The sequence below is a fragment of the Thunnus thynnus genome, chromosome 22 (genome assembly GCF_963924715.1).
Source record: "Thunnus thynnus chromosome 22, fThuThy2.1, whole genome shotgun sequence".
NCBI classification, from domain to species: domain Eukaryota; kingdom Metazoa; phylum Chordata; class Actinopteri; order Scombriformes; family Scombridae; genus Thunnus; species Thunnus thynnus.
The window spans coordinates 18,300,872-18,324,168 of record NC_089538.1 but is presented as its reverse complement, the minus strand read 5'-3'; the positions used below and the strand labels follow the sequence as shown (position 1 = coordinate 18,324,168).

At 37.7% G+C, this 23,297-nt stretch overlaps 4 protein-coding genes and 1 long non-coding RNA gene across 5 annotated transcripts; all 5 read left to right on the top strand.

Annotated features, from left to right (window-relative positions):
- Positions 1 to 1,782: 1,782 nt before the first annotated feature.
- LOC137174328 (complement C1q-like protein 3) lies at positions 1,783 to 3,056 on the top strand (the record flags this gene model as incomplete). Its single annotated transcript, XM_067579551.1, has 3 exons — positions 1,783 to 1,984; positions 2,093 to 2,221; positions 2,588 to 3,056. Coding segments are annotated over 3 exons (612 nt in total), but the record flags the coding sequence as incomplete, so codon positions are not given.
- A 1,368-nt stretch (positions 3,057 to 4,424) lies between these two features.
- On the top strand, positions 4,425 to 6,332 carry LOC137174259 (collagen alpha-2(VIII) chain-like). The gene is made up of 3 exons (XM_067579438.1): positions 4,425 to 4,754; positions 5,189 to 5,317; positions 5,682 to 6,332. Exons 1-3 carry the CDS (start codon positions 4,532 to 4,534, stop codon positions 5,966 to 5,968), a joined length of 639 nt encoding a protein of 212 aa, XP_067435539.1. The 5' UTR covers positions 4,425 to 4,531; the 3' UTR covers positions 5,969 to 6,332.
- Positions 6,333 to 11,298: 4,966 nt separating this feature from the next.
- Positions 11,299 to 12,728, top strand: LOC137174914 (uncharacterized). Its single transcript, XM_067580447.1, has 3 exons — positions 11,299 to 11,824; positions 11,980 to 12,108; positions 12,355 to 12,728. Exons 1-3 carry the CDS (start codon positions 11,347 to 11,349, stop codon positions 12,483 to 12,485), a joined length of 738 nt encoding a protein of 245 aa, XP_067436548.1. The 5' UTR covers positions 11,299 to 11,346; the 3' UTR covers positions 12,486 to 12,728.
- Positions 12,729 to 17,153: 4,425 nt separating this feature from the next.
- On the top strand, positions 17,154 to 19,150 carry LOC137174596 (uncharacterized). Its single transcript, XR_010925410.1, has 2 exons — positions 17,154 to 17,851; positions 18,176 to 19,150. It is a non-coding gene; the product is annotated as an uncharacterized lncRNA (long non-coding RNA).
- A 1,084-nt stretch (positions 19,151 to 20,234) lies between these two features.
- On the top strand, positions 20,235 to 23,272 carry LOC137174511 (uncharacterized). Its single transcript, XM_067579862.1, has 3 exons — positions 20,235 to 20,760; positions 20,914 to 21,042; positions 21,284 to 23,272. Exons 1-3 carry the CDS (start codon positions 20,283 to 20,285, stop codon positions 21,562 to 21,564), a joined length of 888 nt encoding a protein of 295 aa, XP_067435963.1. The 5' UTR covers positions 20,235 to 20,282; the 3' UTR covers positions 21,565 to 23,272.
- The last annotated feature ends 25 nt before the right edge of the window (positions 23,273 to 23,297 follow it).

The window sequence follows — 23,297 nt, the reverse complement described above, 5'->3', positions numbered from 1 at the left end:
ATAGAGTAAGAGAAACAAACTTTTCAGGGTCAAAAAGAATGAAGATTGTATGATAAAATTGTCTCAAGCACTGATCTGTTGGAATTATGAATATACTGTAGTGTATATTTCCTATGCTTTGTAGGAAAAGTATTGTTGAAGCTATTTTTCTCTCTGTCATGGATTATGGTGATGTGATTTATAGGCATGCCTCTGCCTCCACTCTTAAGCCCTTGGATACTGTTCATCATTCTGCTCTTAGGTTTATTACAGCTGATGTTTATAGCACTAATGATTGCATCATGTATGAAAAAGTTGGGTGGTCTTTGTCTGAGAGACATGATAGGCGTGTTTGTTTAACTACAAGGCCCTTATTGGGAAATTGCCATCCTATATCACATCTATTCTATATTGGTCCTCTGGATCACATCATACTCAAGTCTAATGACTGGATTTCACTGCAAATACTTCGAGTTTGTACTTAGAAAGCACACTAAAAATGAATACTTTGGTAACCCTTGGTTAATTTAAATCTATGATTACAAAACACTCAGCTTCTATTTCCACCTCTTTTAATTCACTTGTTTTTTATATCTTGTATCTTTTATTAACTGTACTTAATTACTTGTTTTAATTGAGTGTTTTCTTTTATCTTGTGTCTTTTATTATTTTATACCTTTTTAAGTCATTTCAAACTGTATTCGACATCACTGTAAATCAGGGCTAACCCTCAATGAATTTTCAAGTTTAAATGAAGGCAATAAAGAGCCTGCCCTCCCAAGAAAAACACCACAATAGGTCGTAATATCAGTTTAAATAATCTATAGTTATGTTTGAGTAACAGATGCCATCTAGTGGCCATAGTGATTATGACCCGTAGAAGTGGCGCAGTTCAGATGATGTCTATATAAGGTGACAAATTTCTTCATTTGGAGGTGGCGGATTGGGTGGATGGTTTAACTCTAACTTGCAAAAAGTGGACTTTGGACTGTTCATTTCCTGAGTTGAGACAGTTTTTAAAAAACCATAACTACGACCTTAACCCCATGGTGTTTACTGTTGCCATGATGATACCACGTTTCTCAAACCTTAACAAAGTGGTAATTTTAACCCAAACCATGATCTTTCCCCACCGCTAACCAAGTGGTTTTTGTGCCTAAACCTTAACCAGACCTTGACCGCAGCGTTGTCACACCATAAAACATCGTTATTTTTTAACAGACTCGTGGCACGGTTTTGGAAAGCATAGACAAATTATGTCGTCCTTCTGATTACTGCCAATAGAGGTGCCGTATTAGAAAAGGCTCCTATGGGTCGCTCGGGAGTGCATGGTCAAATGACCTATTTGGTTGTTTAATTTGGAGGACTTGCAACCTGTTATCTCAGTGCAGTTCAAACAATAAAGAAAACATTGTATGTCCCTTAAATCTGAGAAAAAAATGAACAAGGGACCACACTATGGCCTGTGCTGTGGGCCTGCTGGAAGCCATTGTGCCTTAATTAACCCCTAAATTAGAATAAGTGTATTGAAAAAAGCAAATGACGATCAGGTTATCTACAAAGTGTGTCTTAAAATGGACATTTTTGGTACAATGAAAGACTAAACTAAAATAGTTACATCAACTGAACTTTCTCCTCTGCTAGTGATTCACCGTGAAAACAACCAATGGTCATGTCTGATGTGAGAAGGAAAAGTCAACAAAAAGCACAAGCTAATCATTGATAAACCATCTCAAAACACTGTGAGAGTGTTCAATGAATCACAGCTGTGGACATTCAGTGAATTGAGCTAGAAGATGATTCTTTTCGTTTTGTCTGCTGGTGTTTTTCTGCTGCAGTCTGAATGTTGCCCAGCTTGGAGATGAGTTACAAACTGACTCATGTGTTTCTCAGAGAGAGTTTGCCGCCATGAAAGAAAAATTGGAAATTTTGGAAAATATGCTGAAAGACAGTGAAACCAGGCTGATCAACAGTGAGAGCCAGATTGCTGAACTAAAGTATCAAGGTAAATTGAATATTTGGCCATAATTCTTTGTTAAAGATTTAATAAATGTATTGTGAGGTAAAGTTTTACCTCAAATTTTACAAGAAAACATCTGTTTTATGCACACAGCAAACCAAAAGACGATATTTAGTGCAGCATTGGGAGGACGTGGCACCATTGGACCCTTCAACAAAGACACATCTTTAATCTACAGAAAAGTTATTACAAATGTTGGCACTGCTTACAGTCCATCAACAGGTATCGACACACATTAAAATGAGATATGCACTCAGTTGATAAATCTGTACAATAATAAAATTTACTTTAAACACACCTCTTAAATTCTTATCATCACTGCTTTTTCATTTATAGAAGTTACAGTTTTGTAAAAGTTTTAGATGTATATACACATTTCTTGGATAATTTGATGTCATTAATTTGGTGGCTTACTTATTTTGAATATATGTTGTATTACTGTTTTACATTCGTATGCGAATTGAACACTGTCTCTGGTGTATTTTATATGCTTCATTCAATTGCATTTGACAGTGATATATTTGTCAGTTAATGTCTTAAGATTTTTGTAAGATTACCTACACCAGCAACCTATTTTTTGCCCAACAGGTATCTTCACTGCACCTGTTGCAGGTGTTTATTACTTTACCATCTTCTATCATGCTGGAGGAAAGCATGAGGGAAAGCTGTTCTTGTACAAGAACAACCAGGTGATGGTCATGACCCATGATCATCGGTCAGACTCTGATACAGCCGATAATGGAGGAAACGCAGTGTTCCTGCAGCTGCAGCAAGGTGACCAGGTGTATGTCCACTTGGCTGCAAACGCACATGCTTGGGGATACGACCACCATACAACTTTCAGCGGCTTTCTGGTCACTCAAATGTAAAAAATTGAAATTATGTATCCCTTTGTTGGGCTACAGAATCAATATTTGGGTAAATACAGCACTCATCCATGCCTGAAGATATTTCTATTAACCTCTGATCAATGATAAATGTCAATGTTTTTAATGATTTAAAATAAAAATGTTGTTCTTAATACTGTATACCAAAAATAAATTGTCTGACAAAAGTATTTGTAATTCCTGTTTTGTTTAATTCATTGAGATATGAAATTGAACGATATGCATTATGAAGTTGAAATTCCACATTGGCCATTGCATATCGTTTTAGACAACTAGTTCCAAATGTTTGGACATTACCCATTTAATAATGACTGATATGGTATTTATATATGAGAAATAGATTTGAATAATGACTGTGAAGAGTCAGATATGAACAGTAAATAAGGGTTAAAAAAACAAGAAAGCAAACATTATATCAAATATTTCACAAAATCTCAAATGTCTCCTTACATGCAAAAATATCTTGATCTTCAGCATCTTCTTACTATGTGTCTGCTATTCCTGATTTTTGTGATAGATGACAAAATAAGGATGAGAGCTGGACTTTCTCTTCAGCACTTGAGGCTGACAATGAGAAGGAAGAGGAGAAGTTAATTCTGCAACAATAACCATCTTCATCATTCTCTCTCCTCCTTTTAATCAATTTACAGGCACTACATGTCATTTCCCCCTTACAGAAGTATTATTAACATCTCTGAATATCTTTATATAAAGTTACCACCTTTAACATCTGCATCATTTTCACCACAAAGACAGTGGTTATGTCTGTACTTGTCTGTGCCATGATGAGCCATGAAATTGGCAAGAGACCAGAGTCAAGAGAAAATAACTGTTTGCATAATCACTGCATACTGGAATTGAAATGTAAACCCAGCTGGATGCTGTTGGACCCAAACTGACATTTGGGGCGAAACTAATCTTTCAGTAAGGCAAAAATTCCAAACACAAGGTAAAAGCAACACAACAGTGGATCAATTACAAAAAAAAGGGAATTTCCTACAGTGGAAAAAAGAATTTCTGTAAATGTCAGCCAAATCATTCACTGTGAAAGCCAACTCAGTTTAAAGTTTGAAATGTGTATGACATGTTAGAATGACTCCTACAGCTTGTATAGTATGAATCGATGAATTTACGGTTTGCATCTTCAAGCTGTCTTGAAACTTAAATTAACAAAAGTTTGTAGGAGACCAAAATTATTAAAATGATCATATTACTTTAGGACAGCATTTAAACTGTTAGGAAGTCTCAACTATAAAAAAAAGCTGAAAAACGTCATTATATTTTCACAATTCTGTTCACCTTAACCTGTCTATTATGTGTTGTCTATACTGGCTAGCTGAGGGAGAGGAGGAGAGAGGAGCTCAGTGCATCATGGGAAGTCCCCCTGCAGTCTAGGCCTATAGCAGCATAACTAGGGGCTGGTCCAAGGCGAGCCTGGCCGGCCTTAACTATAAGCTTTATCAAAAAGGAAAGTTTTTAACCTGCTCTTAAATGTAGAGAGGGTGTCTGCCCCCCGGACAAGGGTCGGACAAGATAAGAGATAGACAAATGTTAATTATTAACATCACTGATCCAAATGCATAAAAGGAGCCTGTGAGACCAAATAAGTCATAAGAAACAGAAAGATCTTGAATCAACTTTGAAGATGAATCTCGTCATTTTTTCAGTCATGTTGGTGTTTTGCCAGCTGACTCTGGGCCAAGACACTCTTGAAACTACTGACACAGAGAAGACTGAAATGCAATCTGTCTGCCGTCTTGACGTGTATGATCTCCTGAGAGAAATTGGTGCTTTGAAAGAAAAAATGGGAGGCTTGGAAAACAGGCTTAAGGAAAGTGAAAAAGAGATTGAAGAACTGAAAAGCAAAGGTAGATTGAAACTTTCTTTCTGATGAACTTTTCAACCAATTTTATCCCAGAAGATGGCTGGTGCCCATATTTACCAAAAATCTGAGAATTACACTGTGAAAAGCCAACTTAGAAGTAAAGAAAAAATATTTTCTGAGTGTGAGTAATACAAAGTTTATGGAAATTGGCTAATTCAACTAAACTTAAGAGACCTCTCAAGTCATTTAAAGTCATAAGAAATTTGATAATTAGCTTTTATTCTTATGTTTGCGACTAGGAGAAAAAAGTTAGATTAGAAATAGAAAAAAGATTTTTTACTTTTATCTTTTACTAAATTTCAATTGGGCCCAGATCTGCAAATCACTAAATCAGAGCTTACTGTAACATAAATGACATAAAGTAATAATTTAACTAAATTAAAATACTATTTCCCTGCTATTTCTTTGGTTACACAGAAAAACGTGAGGTAGTTTTCAGTGCAGCGGCAGATGCAAGTGGACACATTGGACCCTTCAACACAGACACGACCTTAATCTACGGATCAGTGATTATAAACACTGGCAGTGCCTACAATCAGTTCACAGGTAATAACATTGTATAAGACTGACAATCATTAACAGGATAAGTTTTCTTGAGTGTTATGTTTAATCATACTAGAAAATTTATTTACAATTATGTCATTGACCACAATGGTCAGATCAAGTTACATTATGATGTGTACTATACTGTAAGGTAGGTAGGTATAACTCATTGCTTAATTAACCTTTTTTATTTTCGACTTGATGTATTGATGCTATGATTGAGAGAAGTTCACAGAGCTGTGAGTGAACTTAAAAGCGTGTTGCAATGAAGTGCATACTTTCAATTTCATCCACCCATTTTCAAAAACATTCACAATTACTTCCACAAAGCTGTGTCAGTTGTTTGAATAAAATGTTCTTTCTGCAGGTATTTTCACTGCACCTGTTACAGGCGTTTACTACTTTATCTTCTTTTATCATGCCGGAGGAACAAACCCAACAAATCTATCACTCTACAAGAACAATGAGTTTGTGGCAATGACCTATGATCACAGTACATCACACGATGGGGCTGATAATGGAGGCAATGCAGTGTTCCTGCAGCTGCAGCAAGGGGACCAGGTGTCCGTGCGCTTGGGTGCAAATACACATATTTGGGCAAAACACCAACAACACATGACCACCTTCAGCGGTTTTCTGCTTAGTCAAGGGTGAGAAAGAGTGCACCCCCCCACCCTGACCCCACCTGGATGGAACAGCTCGCTATTTCTTGGACATTCAGTAATTTGGGCATCATATAAACAAGATAGTAGTCCAAGAAAAGTAAAAAAAAAAAGAATAAATACTAGCTGCTAAAACTAACTGGAGGCAAGTGCAAAACTCTAGCAGCAACATTAAATACAAGTTGTAACTGTCTTATACGCTGTGATTTATGCTGTTTACAAGTGTCTGGAAAGTAAGATTAGAATTGTTAACACCATAACTGTGAGCTTAATTGCTTTTCTTTCTTCTCTAAACCAATAACTAGAACCTCTGTTTTGGCGAGATATATGAAATAAATGTAATTTTTGCACAGTAATTTATGTGTTTTATTTTTAACTGTGTGGACTGTCAATGTTATCAGTATTTTTGGGGGGTGTTCTGTGTTTTTATCATCTAAAGAGCATATTATCTGCTGAAAAACCTTGTTTTTGCTGACCTCCAATGGTTTAACTTCTCATCTTGCTCCTGTGACCTAGAAGTGTACTCCAGGGTGTGATCACTGCAGCATACTTCTGACTACAATCATCAGTGATGCTCAGTGTGGTTATTATTACTAATTTAAAAAAACTGTTTCCTGGAAACAAAATCTCCTTAAAGGATGACAGAGGTAATGTTCTAAAAGTGACACATTTGCTATACGTATTTGCACACATTGGTGGTGGAATAACTTAAAACTACTGTAGAATTTCTCCTTATATCCATAGAGTCATGAGCTTTTGACACCAGAGGGGCTCTGGAGGCCCAGATAGCTGTAATTAAATGTCAAAGAATGAAATGCCCCAACACAGAAAATGTATACTTTTTTCTAGAGATGCACCGATGTGGAATTACAGGGCTGATAACAATAACGATATTTATTGACTAGGGTACTACGGCTCAAAGCAAGATAATTATGTGTTTGTTGTAGAACTTATTTTATTATTACAAATGCAAAAATGTAAAGATGGCAATTGATTTCTATATTCAGATTGACATTTGTTGTTTTTTTCTAATACAGCACCAAGGTTTACAGCATTCACCATCCCTACAATAAAGAACTTGTTTGGAACAACCAGTTCATCTTTTTAATATGAAGACTAATTAAAGGTTGATGATTATGCTGATTTATTAAAACTGGGTCACCTATGTAGTAGAAATCTCTAGTTATTTTGCAAATTTGTGCCCTTGATTAGAGAAAACTGAGAAAAAGACTGTAGATTCCCTATACAGCTCTTAAATGGGAATCCTACAACAACCAGAATGCATTGCATGCGTCTCATCCAATCAGACTGACTGACTCTACTCACAGGGTGTTCAGTTTGGCACCAAAGACAGTTACTGAGCCTCCAAAAACCATTTTTCCTCATCAAGTCTGGATATATTGACACAGTGTGCAAGCAAACACTGTTTCTTTTATGTATTTTGGATGACGATGAGCTCGACCGGGATTTGGTCAAAGCTGGATGCAGCAGCCCACAAGTTACAGATAACACACAGTAACACACATCTCTGCTCCCACATTTTATTGTGAAGCTAGTTGTTTGTTTGTGTTAGTGTTAGTGAATCACAGAGAAACATGGAGAAAAACACAGATGAAGTTTGTCTGCGTTTGGCTGTGGCTGTAACGTGGTTGCTTCCTCTTCCAGACTCTGTTATGTCTGATTCCACAATGCGATATTCAGCCTTCTATTATGAAACAAGTTTTCTTCCATTTATACTGATATTTTAACATATTTAGTAGTATATATTACTGTCTGTTTTTCCCCATGGCTAGCATAACATGGTAGGTGGGAGTCATTTAGGAAACCCACATTTTACTGTCCTTGAAGGCACCACTACAGAAAATGAGGAAATGTAGTTTCTAGTCTAAGGAAGATCTAGTACCTGTTGTAATGGCGTGACAGAGTACACACACATAAATAAAGTTGCCCCTATCAATAGGTTCATAGGCCACACAAAAAGAGAGATAACACAATGGTTGATCAAAGGCTATTACATTAGGTTTAAAGGCTTTATCAGTATCATTTGAACATAATAAAAACATTTTTGTGTAATAAAACTCATATGCTGTGAAAATGTTACACAATACAATTAGAAGCAAAAAGCTGAAAACAGATGAAAAGGTTCATGAGGTAAGCCTGTGCTTGTTGAAATAATATTTCTGTTTTATCTCATGTATTCAATATCTTTACCTACACTGACATTTTACCAAAATTAATAATATAAAAAATATCTACAGAATCTAAGTTAAAAAAAAACAAAGTCCCAGTGTTTTATCAAATTAATATCAGTGATGGAAGAAACAGACAGAGTTCAGACAAACACATTCAAGTACATTGCTCTGTGTAAGATTTTGCATATATTCAAGTTAAGTCAGTTTTATTTATATAGCGCCAAATCACAACAGAAGTTATCTCAGGCCACTTTTCATATAGAACTAGTCTATGTGGTTTGTCCAGGTGATGTTGCTGTACCTAGTTGTCCAAGATAGTAGACCTGCTCAACTAGTTATATTTAGGGATACAATGGTGAGTGGGGCTTCCCATTTACTGCCAAAAAGAAAAAAAAACATGAGCGAGCAGGTGAAAGTTTTGCGAGCAGGAGAGCAATAATAGTTGTCGAGGTTAACAGTTACTTTCTCCTTTGTATTCTGCACACGCTCAGAGCATGGTTTTCTCCTTGCAGGCTACAGACAGGAGTTTGGCTATGTTTCTCAGGTGAAAGAGACATGATCGAGTTGGCGCCTTACCATGCGCTTCAAAACTCATAGATTGATCTAAAAAATTACACCAAGATTGTGCAGGCAAGACTGGGAAGATGAGGATAAGGCACCAAGGTTCTGCCTCATTGATAACTGAAGATTATCAGGGCCAAAAATCAGGACTTCAGTTTTATTTGCATTTAACTGCAGAAAATTATTTGCCATCCAATTCCTAATTGCATTTAAACAGTTGTTAAGTACAGAGAGTTTGTGAAGCTCATGAAAAGTACAACTGGATGTCATTAGTGTACAAATGGTAGGAGATGTTCTTGAAACTGCTGATGATCTGTCCAGTGGCAGCATGTATATAGAGAATAAAATGGGTCCTAAGACTGATCCCTGGGGGACACCACATGGAAAAGCTTCAGTGTCTGACACAAATTCACCTATAAAGACTGATAAAGATCTATCGGTGAGATATGAGGAGAACCATTCCAATGCAGTCCCAGAAATGCCCACCAGGTGATTTAAGCCCGTGGATTAAAATGTGGTGGTCCACAGTATCGAACGCTGCACTAAGGTCCAATAAAACTAAAACAGAACAATCTCCGGGATCTTCAGCCATTAAAATGTTATTTGAGACCTTAAGGAGAGTTGTTTCAGTGGAGTACACTTTATGGAAACCAGAATACAGTAAAACCATCACACAAAGCATATTATAGAATCAGGCATGTTACTACTAAACACACGTAAACGCTGTTTACCCACCTCTCAAATTTTGAAATAGTATTTGTGCAAACTTCTCATCACTTTACAGTTGTTAGTGGCTCAGAATGGCTTCCCACCGTGTGATGGCATATCTCTGCCAAAATCCACAAGCACAAATGAAGAGAAGTCACATGTGCAACTTAAACAGCTGCACACACTTATTATTATTGTGAGCGCAGAATATCTCTGCTCACACAAGCAATATTGTAGCCTGTGAGGAGAAAACCATGATCTGAGCATGTGCAGAATACAAAGGAGCATGTGACTATTAACCCTGACAACTACATATGCTCTCCTGCTTGAAAATTTTTCACCTGCTCACTCGTGAGGGTTTTCTTTTTGGCAGTAAGTGGGAGGCCCCAGTCACCATTGTATCTCTGAATATAACTGGTTGAGCAGGTCTGAAAAGTGGCCTGAGAAAACTTCTGTGATTTGGCGCTATGAAAATAAAACTGACTTAACTTGAATATATGCAAAATCTTACACAGAGCAATGTACTTGAATGTGTTTGTCTGAACTCTGTCTTTTGTTTCTTCCATCATTGATATTAATTTGATAAAAAACTGTTGTTTTTTTAACTTAGATTCTGTAGATATTTTTTATCTTATTAATTTTGGTAAAATGTTAGTGTAGGCAAAGATATTGAATACATGAGATAAAACAGAAATATTATTTCAACAAGCACAGGCTTACCTAATGAACCTTTTCATCTGTTTTCAGTATTCTAATTGCATTGTGTGACATTTTCATAAGATATGAGTTATTACATGAAAATGTTTGGTTCATGTTCAAATGATATTGGCAATGACTTTATATCTGTTTTTATGGCTTTTGATCAACCATTTATTTTATCTCTCTCCATGTGTGGCCTATGAACCTACTGATAGGGGCAAGTTTATGTTTGAGTGTGTATTCTGTCACACACACACACACACACACACACACACACACACACACACACACACACACACACACACTTGCTGTTAAATTGGACAGAAACCAAGTCAATTCAGAGTTCGTAGAAAATCTAGTTTGGTCAGCGATAATATATCGTGGTAAACACCTACACATGTGTTGACTGGCACTGCCTGGGCCACTCATGTACCTCTTTGTTTTGACTCTCTTGATAATCGCTTTGTAACCTCTTGGTATTGTCAATGCACAAATTTTCAGCTGAGTTTGAGAGGAAGGACGAAGAGATTGAAGAGAGTATTCACATGATTTTATGCTTTCAGTATACCATGGTGTCAAAATGCCCCCTAGAACCTTAAAAAACACACTTAAAAGAAGTAGAACCGACAAGACAGACGAGACAAGACTGCTGAGCAGTTACAAAACTTAAACACTTAGTGTATAATCACCTGAAAATTAGAATTGTTGTGTTTTTGTTCGTTTACAATGAACCCTTTATATCTACATAGGGAGCGGGAACTCTTCCACAGAGTCCGCCATGTTGCGGACCTTCCAATATAAAACAACATTTCCATTTCATAAAATGTTGTGTTTTCTGAAATAATGTGTTTTGTTTTCAGTTTTGTAAATGTGTCTTCCAAAGATATTTTGTCTGGTCTGTAATGTTGAGTTTCCAGTAATGTTGTTGTGTTTTACACCTCAGGTCCACTGTATTTAATAGATATATATTTTATTGGGCCACAACCCAAAGAAATCTTGTCACTGTGTCAATTTCACAGTGTTTAAAGACCAACATGTCCCCATTGCTCTTCCACTGAAACAGTTCACAGATTTAGGATAAGATAATAAAATCACATGTCAAATTGGATGTTAAAAATTAACAGGTTGTTTTTAAACAACATAAAAGCAGCCAGAGGGATCATATCAATCAGAGTTTAGGAGACTGAGGGATCCTGAATGAACTTGGAAGATGAAGTTTACAGTGTTATTTTTTGTGTTGCTGTTCTGCGGCTTGACTTTGGCCCAGAATGATGCTAATGCTACTGACATAGAAATAAATAGTCTAATGCAGTCTGCCTGCTCGCCTGACATGTGTGATCTTCTGATGAAGTTTGGTGCCATGGAGGAAAAACTGCGAGCTATTGAAACCAGACTGCAGGACAGTGAAACCAGACTGAAGGACAGTGAAACCAGACTGAGGGATAGTGAAACCAGACTAGAGGACAGTGAAACCAGACTAGAGGACAGTGAAACCAGGCTGCAGGACAGTGAAACCAGGCTGAAGGACAGTGAAACCAGGCTGCAGGACAGTGAAACCAGGCTGAAGGACAGTGAAACCAGGCTGAAGGACAGTGAAACCAGGCTGAAGGACAGTGAAACCAGACTGAATGACACTGATAACCGGCTCAGGAACAGTGAAAACCAGATTATGGATCTAAGAAACAAAGGTAAAGTCAAACATTTCCTGTAATTGATTTAAAGACTTTAATTAAGAATGAATGAATTGTTTTGTTTATTATAATGGAATAAACAAGGATGGAGGATATTAGTAGGATGGAAATACTTGACAAGATAATGATTTAGGATGTTTTACTTTATACAGAGAGAACCAAGGTAATATTCAGTGCAGCAGTAGATGGTAGTGGACACACCGGACCATTCAACACAGACACAACTTTAATCTACAGAAGAGTGATAACAAACATCGGTGGAGCCTACAGTCAATACACAGGTAATATATGAGAAATACATACACACATAAATTCATTTAAAGATTTAAGATATTTGTAAGATCAGCATTTCAGCAGGATGCCTTCCTTCATGAACAGGATGAGCAGGTAGCAGGTGCAAGAAAATAATGGAAAGAAAGATACATTTCATTTGAAACTCTCTCTCTCAAAAAAAAAAAAAAAAAATCAAGCCCAAATGTTGTTAAACATTCAAGGCCACAACCAACAACCTGCTTTTGTTTCCACAGGTATCTTCACTGCACCGGTTGCAGGTGTTTATTACTTTACCATCTTCTTTCATGCTGGAAGAGAGCATGAGGCAAAGCTGTTATTGTACAAGAACCATCAGCTGATGATCATGACCCATGATCACCCATAAGACTCTGACGGAGCCGACAATGGAGGAAACGCAGTGTTCCTGCAGCTGCAGCAAGGTGACATGGTGTATGTCCAGTTGGCTGTAAACACACATGTTTGGGGACATGGCCAACATACAACTTTCAGTGGTTTTCTGGTCACTCAAATGTGAGAATGGATAAATAATTTACCACTTTATTGTGGTACATAATCAATACTTTGAATCAATAATACATTTCTCACCATTACAATTTAAATTCAGATTCAGCAGAAGAAATTCACTTTCCAGACGTTGAATCCAACACGAAACATACACGAGCACGGAGAAAAAGACCCGGCCTGAATAGGCCAAAAAGAGGATTCCATTTTGAAAATATTAATTTGGCAAAAATAATTTATTGCTAATTATTACTTTACTACAGTCTCATGGTTAAGGCCTAGTAACATGGGTTACAGAATCATTACTTTGATATCTTCAAACAGTTCATATCAATAATACATTACATTTGAATTTAGAATCAGATTATGAAAAAGAAGGCAGTCGCTCACATTGTATATCCAGAGAAATTAACACCTGAAAATGAGTGCAATTAGTCCTCTTTTATTTACTGCATTGTGTCATGAAGCCAACAGTTTGGGTTTTTTTGTTTTTTTTTACATAAATAGATTTCAAAGCAGATATATGATGCACCCAGAATGTTGTTTGTTTGTAGGAAGTTGAACAAATGTGTCACTAAATTCTGATTTTGAACACTGGATGGATGGATTGCTCTACTACTCTCCCTCAGGGTTCTGTCCTTAGGCCAATCCTGTTTTCATTGTACATGCTCCCTCTGGGTCAGTTGTTCAGCCGCTTTCATGAAATGTAAAATCACTGTTACGCTGATGATACTCAGATCTATTTCTCTGCCAAACCCAATAACTTGAACAAACTGTCCTCCCTCCATCAGTGTTTAGCTGCTACCAAAGAGTGGATGACCTGAAATTTTCTCCATCTGAACTCTGAAAAAACTGAAGTTCTTTTAATTGGTCCTGAAATCTTTGTCACTTCTGCTACTCAGTTTATTGGCCCACTTCAAACAAACATTACATCCACTGCTAAGAATCTCGGTATTATCTTTGACCAGTATATGACATTTGACCATCATGTTAATAAGCTTGTCCTGTCCTGTTCAGTTAAGAAATAATATAATAAGACCTGTATTGCCCCCTACTGTTCTTGAACAATTAATCCACACATTCATTTTCTCCCGGTTAGACTACTGTAACTCCCTCTACACCTGCCTCAGTCAGTCTGCTCTAAAACATTTACAGTTAATCCAAAATACAGCAGCTAGACTTCTAACCAGAACTAGCTGTAGGTCCCACATCACCCCTGTTCTTGCGTCCCTCCATTGGCTTCTGGTAAAATTCAGAATAAACTACAAGATCCTGCTCATTACTTATAAAGCACTCCATGACCTCGCCCTTAGCTACATTTCTGAGCTCCTTGTTCCCCATTCCACTTCACAACCTCTTTGATCCTCAAATTTTGATCTTCTATCTATCCCCCACACAAACAGCAAATTAAAAGGTGACCACGCATTTGCATTCATAGCCCCAACTCTGTGGAATCATCCTCCACAATCTCTTAGATCGGCTGAAAACCCATTTGTATCAGCAAATCTTTCTATAGACCTCCCCTCTTGTTCCCACGTCCTGTTTTGTTTCAATTTGGTTGATTTCTCTCTGTGTCATGTTTGTCTATTTTATTAATCTATTTGTTTCAATTTTGCAGACACATGTGTATGTGTCTGTGTTTTAAAAAGTGCTATATAAATAAAAGCTTACCTACTTTTGTGTCTTTTTTTTGCAATCAAACAGAATAGGTTTGCAATCAAAAAATAGATTTGAGAGCAAAACTATTGACACTGAAATCAAAAACTGTTTTTCTTGTAAAAATTTTTTTTTACTGTAAAATAGATACTTGTACTTGAATGTGTTTGTCTGAACTCTGTCTTTTGTTCCTTCCACCAGTGACATTAATTTGATAAATAAAACACTGGTAATTTGTTTTTTAACTTAGATCCTGTAGTTATTTTTATATTGTTAGTTTTGGTAAAATGTCAGTGTAAGCAAAGATCTTGAATACACTGAGATAAAACAGAAATATTATTTCAACAAGCACAGGCTTACCTCATGAAACTTCTCATCTGTTTTCAGCGTTTTGTTTCTAATTGCATTGTGTGACATTTTCACAGCATATGAGTTATTAAATGAAAATGTTTGGTTCATGTTCAAATGATATTGACAATAACTTTATATCTGTTTTTATGGCCTTTGATCAATCATTGTTTTATCTCTCTCCATGTGTGGCCTATGAACCTACTGATAGGGGCAAGTTTATGTTGGAGCGTGTATTCTGTCAGACACACACACACACACACTGTTATGGATATTCCATAACTGACCAGGACAACAGAATGTCAAGCTGTACTCTTCTGTTCTCTCAAACAGAAGATAACACATGTTGTTTAATAAACCAGGAGCCTCACAGGCGAACCAAGGCCAGAATGCAGGTCATCATCAGACGCAACAAGACAAACCAAAGATACAGATTTAGGTCATAGGTTTATGATTCGGAACTGACGAACTAGTTTCTATGATTGGCTTAAAGGCTGGTTTTGGACTGTGAGGGTCAGACGAGTTTGGGGACACCGTACGAACAGGAGGTGTCCCTTGAGTCGCTCTCCCTTGCAAGGTTCTTCATTAAAGTTTTCCCAGAATCATCATACGAGGTTTGGTTTGGTCTTCTCTTCTTCAAACTGACAACTGCCAGTGCATCAGCTCCGAAAATCCACAACAATTTGGCGTCACGAACAGGATTTCAACACAACAAAGACGTGGTAAGTGCATAATTTTATTTTATTATTGTGCCTTACCATGTCTGCGTTTGACGAAATCACAAAGAAACTGTGCATCACTTTCACTTTAAAGGTGGTCACAAAGTGAACAAAAAAAAAAAGCAAAAAGCTGATGGTTAAAGAATCTAAACACATGAAAATGTGTTGAAACTGTGCAGTGATAAGCAGGTGCAAAGCATGTGGTTGTGAAGAGGTAAAAAAAGGCAGAGTTGAGTGAGTCTTAACTCCTGCAGTGCCACAAAAGTGGCTGGGATTTCTGGGCTAGCTTCGGGCTACGTCCGGCACAGGGGGACCCACCTGAGGTTTAAACTATAGAAAAGACGTTTTCGGGGTAGGATTTGGCCTATTTCGTTTAAGCCAAGATCGGGGATCATCCACTCTGTGTCCTGTGAGAAATGTTTTCAGACTTGGGATTCTAAGTCCTAGAGTCGGGCGCCGGTAAAAATTTTTTCAAACAATAAACAGTGTACACAAGACGAAGAGTTGCTTCGTCGGTTTGGCTTCAGATCACTGCTATTGCACCAGGAAGAGAGGTGTAAAAAAAAGAACTTCGGTGATGCTGGGAAAGTTTTGATGTGTTTGTTTTGTGTTTGATGTGTTTGTTTGTGTGATGTTTTTAATGTAAATGTGTTAAAATGGGCAACAACACGTCTAAAGCAGTGAGTAGAACACAATCTACTACAAAATTAATTCATTCACCAAAACACAAGAGAAAGAACAAATCTGTTTCAGTAGGAAACAAACGCACCAATTCAGAAGTAAAAGGTCAATCTGCCATTGATAAGCTTCCCGAAGCAAACCCCCACACACTCACAGATGCACAATATAGAGCGATGTTTTCTCCACAATCTCCGGCGGGAGTTGTTGGTAGATTGAAAGGATGGACTTTTGTGTTTCCATTTTCTTCCCTTATGAATCAGTGGACAGATGGCGAATGGCCATACGAAGGAGCGTTTGATAGAGATAAGCTTCAGATTGCTGAGTACAATGTTAACCCAGATTTTGGAAATCCATCTTGGGATAGTGCGTATATGAAAGATTGTGTAAATGTGTGGTTAACTGTTGCTCGTCAGAGGTGTGGAGTGAGTCTGGATGAAAAAAGAGTTGATCGTTTTTCTGATGAGTTCAGAGCAGCAGTGGAGAACTGTGTTAAATGTGTGACAGCATGTCACTTGCCTATGTTGGAAGCAGAGTTGCAAACCAGAGCTACAGAAATGATGAAAATTAAACAGAGGCATGGTGAGAATGTGAAGGCCATTTCCAAAGCTATCATATACGGTTGGGCAAAACGGCAAACTGATGCTCCCTCTCCACAAACTTTGTTGACCATTGTATCCAAAGCTGGAGTGCCTTTGCAAGAGTCACACACAAACAAAACAATGATTTCAATTTTTCCACAACTTTCACCTTCAAACCCCTTTTCAGCTGCTAACATGACTGATCAAACCATTTCACAACAAGCAAAGACTGACGATGAATTTCTCTTACTAGCCGCAGCTGTTGAGGGACAAAGACTACAGACTGAAGTAGAAAATAGAGAAGAGCAGATAGCAGCTAGAGAAAGGGAAAGAGACAGTCAGGCTGCTAGAGAAAGGGAAAGAGTTAAACAGGAAAAGAAAGATAGAGCCGACGAAGAAAAAGCTAGGAAAGCTGCAGAAAAAGAAAAGAAAGCTAATTTGTCATTCAAACAGGTAAAAAGCCAGAAAAGAAAGGAAAAGAAAAGACATTTAGCTGCCGTTGCTGAAGAAACAGAGATAGACACTCAGGACAGCTCAGGAGAAAGTGAGGTAGAATCTACTGAGATAGCTTCACTGTATCCACCGTTACACATATACAAGAGAGAAATCTCATCAACTCAGAAAGTAGCCAGCTTCCTTCTCCCTTGGTATGGTGTGTATGTGTCCCAGCAAGAGCTCTCATCTCTCTCCAAAGTCCTAGAAAATCATCTTAATGCCTCAAGCAGAGCTATGTTAGCCGAACACAAAGAGTTGCAGGAAGTCAAAACAGTAGCTCTACAGAATCGCATGGCTCTTGATCTCCTGTTAGCGGCTCAAGGAGGAACTTGTAAGCTCATAGGCTCTGAATGTTGTTCCTACATCTCTGATGCAACTGCTGACGTCATGGACATGGCACATGACACAGCACTGGGTATCAAAGAATTGCATGATAGTCATGGTTTTAACCTTGGTGATTTTTCAGGTGTCTTTGGGTCATGGGGGTCCGGATTGGTCAGGTTCCTGACCACTCTTGCTGTTGCTGTCTTCCTTTTCATCCTCCTCTGCTCATGTGTAGGTTTGATAATCAAGCTGGTAGTGAAAAAGACCACAGGGTCTGTACTCCAAGCAGCCCAGGTGCATGTCACTGGAAACACTGCAGATCATAATCACACAGGTTTGAGGTATTATGATTTTGAAACTTTCCAGGACTGGATGAGGCGTTTTCACCCAGGTATCATTTCAGATGAGGAGGAGGAAACTCAAAATCTGTAGGTTTAATGTTTCTAAAAGCTTTCTTGGTATAAATCACTCACACCGTGCTAAATTGAATAGAGTTATGTTTGTTTGTACTTCATAAAGTTGAAGAAACATATCATTTTCTATTTACAGGTGACATCTTAGAATAATTTTTTTGATTCTTTAATGATGTGATTATTAATCTTATGCATTTTTAGTTTGAGAAAAGTTGTAGAAATAGAGTAGTGTTAATGATTAATCTCTTAAATATCTAGTCATCTTATATGTTTTTCATTAATGTGATTGAATGTTTAATTATTTTTGAAATGTGTGTTTGAAAATTGATGAAAATGAAGAGGATCACTCCAGGAGGATGGATTCCACATCACCATGCATCGTATGTGCTAGTAACCTCTCCATGGTGATGGCCCTCTACTGTACGCAAAGTGCATGGGTTGAAGACTTCACTTTGTGATTGATTTGTTTTATTGTTATGATGTAATCAAATGTTTGTATGACTCCCCTTTAAGTTGCTAGGATTTCATCTAGTAAGAGGCAGGAAGTGTCTTGTCTTAGGTTGTTTGCGCATGTGACTGGTGACCTCTGTCAATGACCTCCTTTAACGCTTTGGTGTTCTAGGAGATCTTCTTTGAGGATTTGCCTCACTACTGCCCCTGGTGGTTGGAAGACAGAACTCATGGGTCACATGACAGTTGTTTTAAAGGGGTACATAAGAGGGGTTTTTTTATCTAATTTACTGATTGTTTGCTTTTATTGTTATTGCATTATGTGTTTAAATGATTATGTGTTTTGATGATTTTACTTTTGATTTTGTTCAATGCAATTGTTGATTCTTGTATTACTTTTGTGTGAGAATTGTTATCTGTTGTGCGGATGTTGTTTCTACTCTGTTTGTGCCCTTACAGTCCACCAGTCCAGTCATAAATTGGTAATTTGTATTGATCTTTTGATCAATAAGAGGGGATTGTTATGGATATTCCATAACTGACCAGGACAACAGAATGTCAAGCTGTACTCTTCTGTTCTCTCAAACAGAAGATAACACATGTTGTTTAATAAACCAGGAGCCTCACAGGCGAACCAAGGCCAGAATGCAGGTCATCATCAGACGCAACAAGACAAACCAAAGATACAGATTTAGGTCATAGGTTTATGATTCGGAACTGACGAACTAGTTTCTATGATTGGCTTAAAGGCTGGTTTTGGACTGTGAGGGTCAGACGAGTTTGGGGACACCGTACGAACAGGAGGTGTCCCTTGAGTCGCTCTCCCTTGCAAGGTTCTTCATTAAAGTTTTCCCAGAATCATCATACGAGGTTTGGTTTGGTCTTCTCTTCTTCAAACTGACAACTGCCAGTGCATCAGCTCCGAAAATCCACAACACACACACACACACACACACACATACACAAACACACACACACACACACACACACACACACACACACTTGCTGTTAAATTGGACAGAACCCAAGTCAATTCAGAGTTCGTAGAAAATGTAGTTTGGTCAGCGATACTATATCGTGGTAAACACCTACACATGTGTTGACTGGCACTGCCTGGGCCACTCGTACCTCTTTGTCTTGACTCTCTTGATAATCGCTTTGTAACCTCATGGTATTGTCAATGCACAAATTTTCAGCTGGGTTTGAGAGGAAGGAGGAAGAGATTGAAGAGAGTATTCACATGATTTTATGCTTTCAGTATATCATGGTGTCAAAATGCCCCTTTGAACCTTAAAAAACACACTTAAAAGAAGTAAAACCGACAAGACAGAGACGAGACGAGACTGCTGAGCAGTTACAAAACTTAAAGGTGCAGTTTGTAGAATGTAGTGGCATCTAGCCAAACAGACTTGGCCGAAATGGAATATGATATTCATAGTTTTGTTTTAATTCGTGTATAATCGCCTTAAAATTAGAATTGTTGTGTTTTTGTTAGTTTACAATGAGCCCTTTATATCTACATAGGGAGCGGGACCTCTTCCACAGAGTCCGCCATGTTGCGGACCTTCCAATATAAAACAACATTTCCATTTCATAAAATGTTGTGTTTTCTGAAATATTGTGTTTTATGTTTTCAGTTTTGTAAATGTGTCTTCCAAAGATATTTTGTCTGGTCTATAATGTTGAGTTTCCAGTAATGTTGTTGTGTTTTACACCTCAGGTCCACTGTACTTAATAGATAAATATTTTATTGGGCCACAACCCAAATAAATCTTGTCACTGTGTCAATTTCACAATGTTTAAAGACCAACATGTCCCCATTGCTCTTCCACTGAAACAGTTCACAGATTTAGGACTAGATTTAGGATAAGATAATAAAATCACATGTCAAATTGGATGTTAAAAATTAACAGGTTGTTTTTAAACATAAAAGCAGCCAGAGGGATCATATCAATCAGAGTTTAGGAGACTGAGGGATCCTGAATGAACTTGGAAGATGAAGTTTACAGTGTTATTTTTTGTGTTGCTGTTCTGCGGCTTGACTTTGGCCCAGAATGATGCTAATGCTACTGACATAGAAATAAATAGTCTAATGCAGTCTGCCTGCTCGCCTGACATGTGTGATCTTCTGATGAAGTTTGGTGCCATGGAGGAAAAACTGCGAGCTATTGAAACCAGACTGCAGGAGAGTGAAACCAAACTGAAAGACAGTGAAACCAGACTACAGGACACTGAAACCAGACTGAAGGACAGTGAAACCAGACTGAAGGACAGTGAAACCAGGCTGAAGGACAGTGAAACCAGACTAGAGGACAGTGAAACCAGACTGCAGGACAGTGAAACCAGGCTGCAGGACAGTGAAACCAGGCTGAAGGACAGTGAAACCATGCTGAAGGACAGTGAAACCAGACTGAATGACACTGAAAACCGGCTCAGGAACAGTGAAAACCAGATCATGGATCTGAGAAACAAAGGTAAAGTCAAACATTTCCTGCAATTGATTTAAAGACTTTAATTAAGAATTAATGAATTGTTTTGTTCATTATGATGGAATAAACAAGGATGGAGGATATTAGTAGGATGGAAATACTTGACAAGATAATGATTGGATGTTTTACTTTATACAGAGAGAACCAAGGTAATATTCAGTGGAGCAGTAGGTGGTAGTGGACACATCGGACCATTCAACACAGATACGACTCTAATCTACAGAGCTGTGATAACAAACATCGGTGGAGCCTACAGTCAATACACAGGTAATATATGATATAAACATACACACATATATTCATTTAAAGACTTATGATTTTTGTAAGATCAGCATTGCAGGATGCCTGCCCTCCTGAAGAAGATGAGCAGGTAGCAGGTGCAAGAAAATAATGGAATGATAAATACATTTTACTTGAAACTACCGAAAAAAAAGAGAAAAAAATAAAGCCCAAACTTCGTTGTTAAATGTTAAAGGCCACAACCAAAAACCTGTTTTTGTTTCCACAGGTATCTTCACTGCACCGGTTGCAGGTGTTTATTACTTTACCATCTTCTTTCATGCTGGAGGAGAGCATGAGGGAAAACTGCTCTTGTTCAAGAACAACCAGCTGATGATCATGACCCATGATCACCCATCAGACTCTGACGGAGCCGATAATGGAGAAAACGCAGTGTTCCTGCAGCTGCAGCTAGGTGACATGGTGTATGTCCGCTTGGCTGCAAACTCACATGTTTGGGGACAATACAACAAAACAACTTTCAGTGGTTTCTTGGTCAGTCAAATATGAGAATGGATAAATAATTTACCACTTTATTATGATATAGAATCAATACTTATATATAAAGATATGTTCAGACATTTTGAATCAATAATACATTTCTGACCATTAGAATTTAAATTCAGATCACTAAGAAACAGGCAGTCACTCACAATGTAAATCAGAGAAATAATTCACCTGAAAATGAGTGTAATGAGTCCTCTTTTATTTACTGATTTTCTGCGTTGTGTAATGAAACTGATAGTTTTGTTACATAAATAGATTTCAAAGCAGATATATGTTGCACCCAGAATGTTGTTTGTTGGTAGGAAGTTAAACAATTGTGTCACCAAATCCAAATATTTGAACACTGGATCGTTGGATTTATTTCATGCACAGTAATGTTCTGTAATTTCTTACTGCGGTATGAATTATATCAGTAGTCTACATAGTGTGTATGGGCCTCAAGGGCATCAAAGCTAAACCAGCGGAAGATCCTGTAGTCTTTAAACTGCTGGTATCTCTGTTGTCACTGTATTGATTTTATTATTGTGTGTTACTTGTTTTATGTATTTATGCTGCACAAATTCTACCATAGAGATATTAAAGTTGAATTATGATCTTGATATTGCAGTTTGCTGTCTTTTGCAAGAAATTGAAAACATACAAAATTGTGCCTAATAATAAAAAAATTGTGCCATAATACCTCAAGTAGTAGCACATGAAGACTGAAAATGTGATGTTTGCTATAATGTTGGACTTTTGTTATCTTTCCTGCTGCATTGGCATAAGTAACACTACCATTAGCATGTTTCCTTTCCTGACCCATGGTTTACTAAGTTACAGTGCTGCAGAGATACAATGATTAATTTAGTAATTTGATTAAAAAAGGTTGTGAAATCTTGCACATAGTCAGCACTAAATAACCTATCTTTTCATCAGGATCTCTCCTGTGTGAAAGTTTGACTAGCGCTGTAACGTGTGCATGCACCAGTATGCGCATGTAGGGTGGTCGTTTCTGGGCAGCTGCTGGGCAGAAAATGAGAGTAACAGGGAAAAAAACAGCACCACAGTTAGCTTCAATGCCCCAGCCTCAGTATAGCTAAGAACACAGCAACATCCATTTAACTGAAAATAATCTCTCTGTGAAATTAAACCTTACAGCCAAATGAAGATCACTTTCCAAATGTAAAATGCCTCCTTAATGTTCGTTTCCCATTTCTCTATATTTCTTTAAAAATTGTAGCAGTGCAATGTGGTTTGGAGCTACACAGTGGGGGAAGGGTTGCTGTGCCTGGGCAAAGAGTGTGGAAAAATGGTGAATAAATAATTATAAATGGCACGGATAGAATCTCCAAGTCTGCAGATGATCTTGCAAGTTTCAGGCATATTCCCCTCACCTGCTAAAAAAGAAAATCTGTGAACCAATAAATGCAAACACTGTGGACTTCTTTCCCTGGAGCCAACATGAAAACTATTTGGGTTCAGTAAATCTCTGCTATCAGTCAGCCTAGTAAACACCGCTTAAGTAGACAATGGCAAGTGGTCAGTTAGTTATGGATCCCTTTAGAATCTAAGTTCATCCTCTATTAGCATTCATCTTAGGGTTAAGCTACCCAACTAGGTTAACTCACATACTATGTTTTTGTCATGTTTATTAGCAACTAGGGATGTGCAGAGGGCCCAGTATTTGTACTTGTATCTTTATTTGTTGAGGCAGCAAAATTATTTGCATTTGTATTTGTATTCGAATAAAAAAAATT

What these genes read in the sequence shown, in the direction of transcription:
- LOC137174259 (XM_067579438.1), top strand. Translation starts at nt 4,532, where the DNA reads ATGAATCTCGTCATTTTTTCAGTCATGTTGGTGTTTTGCCAGCTGACT. An exon ending in TGAAGAACTGAAAAGCAAAG is followed by an intron (nt 4,755 to 5,188) that starts GTAGATTGAAAC and finishes TTGGTTACACAG; the next exon opens with AAAAACGTGAGGTAGTTTTC. An exon ending in TGCCTACAATCAGTTCACAG is followed by an intron (nt 5,318 to 5,681) that starts GTAATAACATTG and finishes TTCTTTCTGCAG; the next exon opens with GTATTTTCACTGCACCTGTT.
- LOC137174914 (XM_067580447.1), top strand. Translation starts at nt 11,347, where the DNA reads ATGAAGTTTACAGTGTTATTTTTTGTGTTGCTGTTCTGCGGCTTGACT. An exon ending in TATGGATCTAAGAAACAAAG is followed by an intron (nt 11,825 to 11,979) that starts GTAAAGTCAAAC and finishes TACTTTATACAG; the next exon opens with AGAGAACCAAGGTAATATTC. An exon ending in AGCCTACAGTCAATACACAG is followed by an intron (nt 12,109 to 12,354) that starts GTAATATATGAG and finishes TTGTTTCCACAG; the next exon opens with GTATCTTCACTGCACCGGTT.
- LOC137174511 (XM_067579862.1), top strand. Translation starts at nt 20,283, where the DNA reads ATGAAGTTTACAGTGTTATTTTTTGTGTTGCTGTTCTGCGGCTTGACT. An exon ending in CATGGATCTGAGAAACAAAG is followed by an intron (nt 20,761 to 20,913) that starts GTAAAGTCAAAC and finishes TACTTTATACAG; the next exon opens with AGAGAACCAAGGTAATATTC. An exon ending in AGCCTACAGTCAATACACAG is followed by an intron (nt 21,043 to 21,283) that starts GTAATATATGAT and finishes TTGTTTCCACAG; the next exon opens with GTATCTTCACTGCACCGGTT.